Genomic DNA, 7,360 nt, shown 5'->3' on the forward strand with positions numbered 1-7,360 from the left:
TCTCTCTCTCTCTCTCTCTCTTCCTCTCAATACTCATCTCCTTCTCTATTTTCTTTATTCTAGGATGGCTGTTCCTACACTTTCCGATGTTGCCGAGGTCCGTCCGCCTATGAAAGGATTTAATGTCAGAGCCTTCCACTTTGTCCGGCTGTTCTTCTATGCCCTATCAACCCCCACACTTCTTTTTTTTTTTTTTTTCTTTTCTTAAATTTTCCAAACTCTGTGTCTGTCTTCAGTTCTTGCTGGAATCATCTCTACAACTATTTTCTTATTGTCTGCACTCCACCACCACCATCATTATCATCACCATCATGATCATCAATCATAACGGTGCTCTTCCATATTGTGAACGTAGTAGGAGGAGGAAGAAGAAGAAAAAGATGACCCATCATCTGACAATCATTTCTTTCTACTACTACTACTACTACTACATCTGCTCCTTTAGGGTAACCAACCTCTATTTGGTTTAAAATAAGGGGTGGAGAAGAAAGCTAAAATTACACTTTGCTGTCATTCAACACACACACACACACACACATGATCTCAATATAGATCTCCAGCCTGACACTTCAAAGCCCTGACATTTCAGGTCCCATCCCGCCAACACTACCCTGTCATACTGCCTTCACTCTATGCTATTACCACCCTACGTTCCACCCTGATTCAAGGAGCCTTAGCCTGTAAGAAAATATACAAACTCTACTCTGGATGTTGAGTACGTTTTTCCTTCTTAACACATTCATTCATTCGCATACATATCTATATATATATATATATATATATATACACACACACACACACACACACACACACACACACACACACATACACGAGTGAGTAGACAAATGAAAGAAGGCACTCAACACATTTGTTAGGAGTTACATGTACAGATCAAAACAGTTCTATTCAGAATCCTTGGTACTCTGAGTTTCAAGCACATGACTGTCATATATATATATGTGTGTGTGTAATCAATGAACCAAAAAAAATGTGCTTGTGTATTTGTCAATAGAGTGGATATATTAATCAAACGTGTACAATATTATATATCCATTACTGCTAATCTTACCAATTTGCTCTTGGGGTTCCACAGGGTGTTAGATGACAATTATGTAACCTAGTGCTCTTATTTACTTCCATAAATGCCCTCTCTGACGAGTGCATGGTTACATAAACAGGCTGTTATCTGACACTCCTTTGAAACCTTCGTGTGAGACTGATTGGTAAGATCAACCATAATGAATATACGATACTGTACACTTCAATTTATGTGTGTGTGTGTATATATATATGTACACACACACACACACACACACACACACACACACACACACACACACACTATATATATATGTAAACACATACACACACACACGTGTATATACAAATATGTACATGCTCACTCAGACAAGTATACGCATGCATATACATATAGACGCACTTGTGTATACATTTACTGGTTCCCTCTCTTTGAACTATTAGCGTGTATTTCAGACGGATTGTACCAGTGATATATCAGGTCCAGCCTTGTCCATGCTGGTTCAGCCCAAGTTACATCAAAAGTACACGTGCCTCTGGAGTACTCGGCCACTTAGTTATTATCTTAACGAGTGAAGTTGTCCAGTTGATTAAACGACCAACATCTCATTGACGGCGACCCTATCAACACTACTACCACCACTACCACCATCATCATCATCATCATCATTTATGTATACCTAAGATCAATCTATTGATCTATTTGCTATCACTGATAGTGTGGTGTGGAGGCCCAAATGCCTTGCTTATAGTCACTCCATTACCAGCAAGAATTATGTTATTTATTGTTAGTTCTGTCTTCTTGCTGAAGACTAGGTCTTTGGTTTCATTTATTGCATGTTTATGTGTGTGTGTGTGTGTGTGTATATATATAATGTATGTGTTTATAAATGTATTTGTATGTTTGTGTGTGTGTTTCTGTATGTGTGGCTTAGTGTTTAGGGGTATTCGGCTCTCAATCATAAGATTGTGAGTTCGATTCCCGGGAGCACATTGTGTCCTTGAGCAAGACACTTTATTTCCCATTGCACCAGTCCACTCAGCTGACCGAAATGAGTAGTATCCATAATTCAAAGAGGGCCAGCCTTGTCACATTCTATGTCTTGCTGAATTTCCCTGTGAACTACATTTGTCTGTGGAGCGCTCAGCCACTTGCACATTAATTTCAAGAGCAGGCTGTTCCATTGGTTGGAACAACTGGAACCCTTGTCACTGCAACCAGTGGAGTGCCATATATATATACACACTATACAGAAATATATAGTATGCATGTATGTATACAGCTCGGACTTGTAAAGAAGACAGAAGTTCAGTTTTGGAGATAGTATTTTTTTTTTCCCCTCTCTCTCTGCTAGAATCTGAAGCCATTGCAAGTGAGAGGAAACAACAACATTTGGAACCAAGGAAAAATAAGACTTGTAAAATTGATGATGCTATCCATCAAGGTGGTGGACAGCAGAACCAGTAGAGCAACAAACAATGAAAATTGTGGTATTTAGTTTATTTCCTTTATTTTCTAAGTTGAAATCCAAGTTATTTATTTTTTTTTTTGTCTTAAATTCTTCCAAAAGGGCTAAATAATAATAATAGTAATAATAATAATAATAATAATAACAATAATAATGAATGCCCTGATGCAGTACCAGGCAGTGGCTCTCATGGTTTCTGATCTTAATTTATTGAAAGTGTTATCATGTACATTGTTTTGTCTTGGTATAAAAGATGGGCTACAGTAAATATTCTGCTCAATACCACAGATTTGCTTGTCAGTTGTTTGACCATAACCAGTTGAGCATGTCCCTTGATGGCTGACGATATGTGCATCTCTGATCATGAGTAGAAGTAGTGGAGGAGCATCATAGCCATGTGTCAAGAGGAATTTTTGTGGGTTTGGATAATTCACCTCTGGAAATATGGGTGTTTTGTTCAGCATCCTTAAACAACCCTTATTCAGGGACCTTTTGAGCAGGATGGGCTACTTGACCAGAGGGAAATTCTAACTGGGCCCCCACATGCAAAGTCAAGTGCTGTTTATCTTGATACGAGATCACCATGTTGCACTCATGTTGTGATGCATGTGCCTGGTGTACCCTTATCAGACGGGTAGTCATGATGGGTATACTGGGCTTCGTATATTTGTATCCCAGTGTCACTTTGATGGCATGCACTGATCTCTCACTCAATAATAATGATGATTGTGGTAATAATAAACCATGTCAATCTACAGGTACAGACAGGTATTTATGAAATTTAAAAGGAGTGACAGTGTCTTTAAAGTTTATGTCAGCTGACCTGTGAGTCCAACAAGAGCTAGCAGACCAAAACTTCACAGTCACTATCACCTCACTTCTTATAAAACTAATTATATATATATGTGGTCCATAAAAAGTTCTGAGTAATTCTCCATTTTAATATTAAACTGTTTTGTTATAACTCAACATAATGACATACATATGGCAGTGTGGTAAGAAGCTTGCTTCCCAACCACATGGTTCCAAGTTCAGTCCCACTATGAGGCATTCCGGGCAAGTGTCTTCTACTATAGCCTTAGTCTGACCAAAGACTTGTGAGTTGATTGGCAGATAGAAACTGAAAAAAGCCCGTTGTGTATATATATATATATATCTGTGAGTGTGTCTTTACGTCTGTATTTGTCCCACCTGCCCAACGCTTGACAACCAGTGTTGGTGTGTTTACATCCCTGTAACTTAGCAGTTGAGCAAAACAGACCAGTAGAATAGGTACTGGAGTCAATTTATTCAACTAAAATTCTTGAAAGCAGTATCCCAGCCTGGCCACAGTCTAATGATGAAACACGTTATCTATGTAATATATATATATGTGTATATATATATATATATATATATATATATGTGTGTATATATATATATATATATGTGTATATATGAGAGAGAGAGAGGTGGGATAGGACTTGCTAAGGGTAATAAATATTCTATTTTGTTAATTACTTGAAGCAAATTGTATTTAAAAGGATTAATTGAATAAAATAGATGTTGATGTTTATCAATTAATAAAATATGCATACAGTTCTAATTGAAAGACCTGTCTGTATTTCCAAGGAGTACAGAGATAGCAGGTGTGCAGAAATAGATGGTAAATACCTTTTGATGTGCATGTCAGAGAAGAACAAACACACAGAAAGGGAATATAGTCAACCGATTAGTTACTGTTTTAGTCATTGGAATGTGACCATTATAGATAGGGGCATGAACACCACCACCAGTAATATGCTGGGTTATGTTAATGCCCCACCCCCCTTGCTTACTTACTGCCACCTTGGAAGAATGGACCAGGTAGGATTTGACCTTAAACCATAAAGGATTGTAAACAAAATACCACCAGGTGTGTTTGTTTGATGCTCTGCAGCCATCCATCTACCATATATATATACGTACATGTATATATATATATATATATATATATATATATAATAATAATAATATTAGGGACAAAATCCAAAATTACAAGTAAAAACTCCAATTAAAATCAATTTATAAAAAATTAAAATTAAATTGAGCTTTATAGATAAAATATATAGTTTTAGGGAAAATAACCAAGTTTCAAGAACTCATCGATGAAAATCCACTATCACATATAGAAAAATTAATAATTAAAAGCACAATAAATGAGTATAATATAAAGTAAAGTAAATATCATAAGATAAATATAATATAATATTATATTTATCTTATGCTATTTACTTTGCTTTATATTATACTCATTTATTGTGCTTTTAATTATTAATTTTTCTATATGTGATAGTGGATTTTCATCGATGAGTTCTTGAAAATTGGTTATTTTCCCTAAAACTATATATTTTATATATATATATATATATAGTAGATGGATGGCTACAAATATTGTAATATAAAACAAAACTTTGTGCCTTTGTGTACAATGAACTTTTCTACATTATTTTATGATCCTTCTCATTCAGCAGCTTGAAAAAGCTATACAATTAAAACAGGTGCCTTATATGTGTATGTATTAATGAAGGATATCTTTAATAATAACAATAATAAAGATGTGCAGGACTGTTGACTGTGTGGCCAGAAGTTCAAACCAAACAACTGGAGTCATGTTTGTTGTTCACTTTTCTGAGAAATCTTTTTTTTTTTTTCTATTTTATGAAAGAAAAATATTTAATTTCAACTTATTATAAATAAAAATAATTAAAAAAAAAAAATTTAGTCTTTTTTTTTTTTTCCATTATTATAAATGTTTGTCAGGGAGCAAGCTGGCACAGTCATTAGCATGCTGGACTAAATTCTTTGCTGCATTCCTTTACGTTTCGTGTTCAAATTCTGGTGAGGTCAGTTTTGCCTTTCATTTTTTGCGAGGCCATTATCATTATTTAGCTTCTCTTTTCTATGCTAGCAGGATTCAGACGGTTTGACTGGGACCGGCAAGCTGGAGTCTGTTTTGGACTGATTTCTATGGCTAGATGCCCTTCCTAACAGCAACCAACTTACAGAGTGTACTGGGTGCCCTTTACGTGTCAATGGCACAGGTGCCCTTTACATGTCATTGGCACTGATGTCCTTTACGTGTCAGCGACACAGATGCCCTTTACGTGTCAGCGACACAGATGCCCTTTACGTGTTGGCGACACAGATACCCTTTACGTGTTGGCGACACAGATACCCTTTACGTGTTGGCGACACAGATACCCTTTACGTGTCGGCAGCATGGATGCCCTTTACATGTCATTGGCACTGATGTCCTTTACGTGTCAGCGACACAGATACCCTTTACGTGTTGGCGACACAGATGCCCTTTACGTGTCGGCAGCATGGATGCCCTTTACATGTCAATGACACGGATGCCCTCTACATGTTACCAGCATAGGTGCTCTTTATGTGTTAGCAACATGGCCACAACTATGATTTCACTAAGCTCGCCGTCTTCTCAAGCACATCAAATCACCAGAGATCTCAATCTCTTCTCAATTAAATACCAGTCATATTCTGAGGTCAGTGTAATTGACTTTTACCCCTTCCTTCAAAAAAAATAACTGGCCTTGTACCAAAATGACAAAGAATTATCGCAAATATTTCTATTTTTAATTGTTCGAAATGCTGACTGGTTTCCATGGCTGAGATGTTGAGATGCTACTTGTATGGCTTCCCAGGTCAGCCTCAATCAAAACCTGAAGACATGCAGATGGTCAGTCAAACAAGATGTGACCCACGGGTCTTTTAAGAAGTGCCTTTCCCTCTCTCAAATGAGAACTTTATGACACATTCAAACACACTGGTTAAGCATACAGCTTCCTATCTGGACACATTGTACACTGTCTACTTAGAATCTGGACACACTCTCCACTGTCCAGTTTATTTCTGTATACTCTCAGATTCTGGTGGTGACCTTAGTGAAATTAAGATTACAAGTTACACTTAGATAGATTGTGGACTAGGTGGGCTTAGTCTAGCAATTTTAATCGCATGGAAAGAGTTCAATCAATCAATTTGTATTAGATAACACACTTTTATGCAGGGCACAGATCTCTCCATGTCTCGGTTAATTCATGGAGTTGGTTGGGTGGGTGAGGGGCATCCTTCTTTTGCTTTTCAGCACTTATTACCATTTCATATCTTCTTGGATCCCTAAATTCTAGGTTTTGTTATATTAAGCTAAAATTATTATTAAAACAATTTTAGGATCAATGAAACCAAATCCTCTGTCTCTTACTTCTAACATTTTCCCCACAAAGCATTCAGGAACTTCTGTTAGTATCATTATCACTTAACATCCATCTTCCATGCATGCATGGGTAGGATGATTGACAGGCACCGGCCAGGTAGAAAAACTACTCTAGGCTACTGTGTCTGTTTTGGCAGGGATTTTACAGCTGGATGCCCTTCCTAACACCAACCACTCTGCAGAGTGGGCCTGGTGCTTTTTATGTGGTACTAGCACAGGCCTGGTTAGTTTTGGCATGATTTTACAGATGGATGCCCTTCCAGACACCGACCACATTACAGTGAGTACTGGATGCTTTTAACGTGGCACCAGCACTGACAGGGTAACCAAGTAACTCACAAGACAAGGAATTATTAGAGGTACAGGACGTTTGTGTTAAAGGATGAAAGTTACAGTGTGGCAAAGAGACAGAAACAGAAAAGAGTGTCTTGCCATTAGAGGAGGTGATCCAGTACCAAATGATGAAAGGTTAGTGTGACAGAGAAATAAAAAGGCGACAAGCTGGCAGAAACGTTAGCACACCAGGCGAAATGCTTAGTGGTATTTCATGTCTTTATGTTCTGAGTTCAAATTCCGCCGAGGTCGACTTTGCCTTTCA

General features: G+C 37.4%; 1 protein-coding gene across 1 annotated transcript in view; it reads left to right on the top strand.

Moving 5' to 3' along the window:
* Positions 1-835, top strand: part of LOC106873057 (cation-dependent mannose-6-phosphate receptor) — a 30,207-nt gene extending 29,372 nt beyond the window's left edge. The window contains exon 7 of the mRNA XM_052977193.1: positions 64-835. Within this exon, the coding sequence (XP_052833153.1) occupies positions 64-123 (60 nt within the window). The 3' untranslated portion in view covers positions 124-835. The remainder of the gene's footprint in view (positions 1-63) is intronic.
* Positions 836-7,360: the final 6,525 nt, after the last annotated feature.

The sequence above is a fragment of the Octopus bimaculoides genome, chromosome 27 (genome assembly GCF_001194135.2).
Source record: "Octopus bimaculoides isolate UCB-OBI-ISO-001 chromosome 27, ASM119413v2, whole genome shotgun sequence".
NCBI classification, from domain to species: Eukaryota; Metazoa; Mollusca; class Cephalopoda; order Octopoda; family Octopodidae; genus Octopus; species Octopus bimaculoides.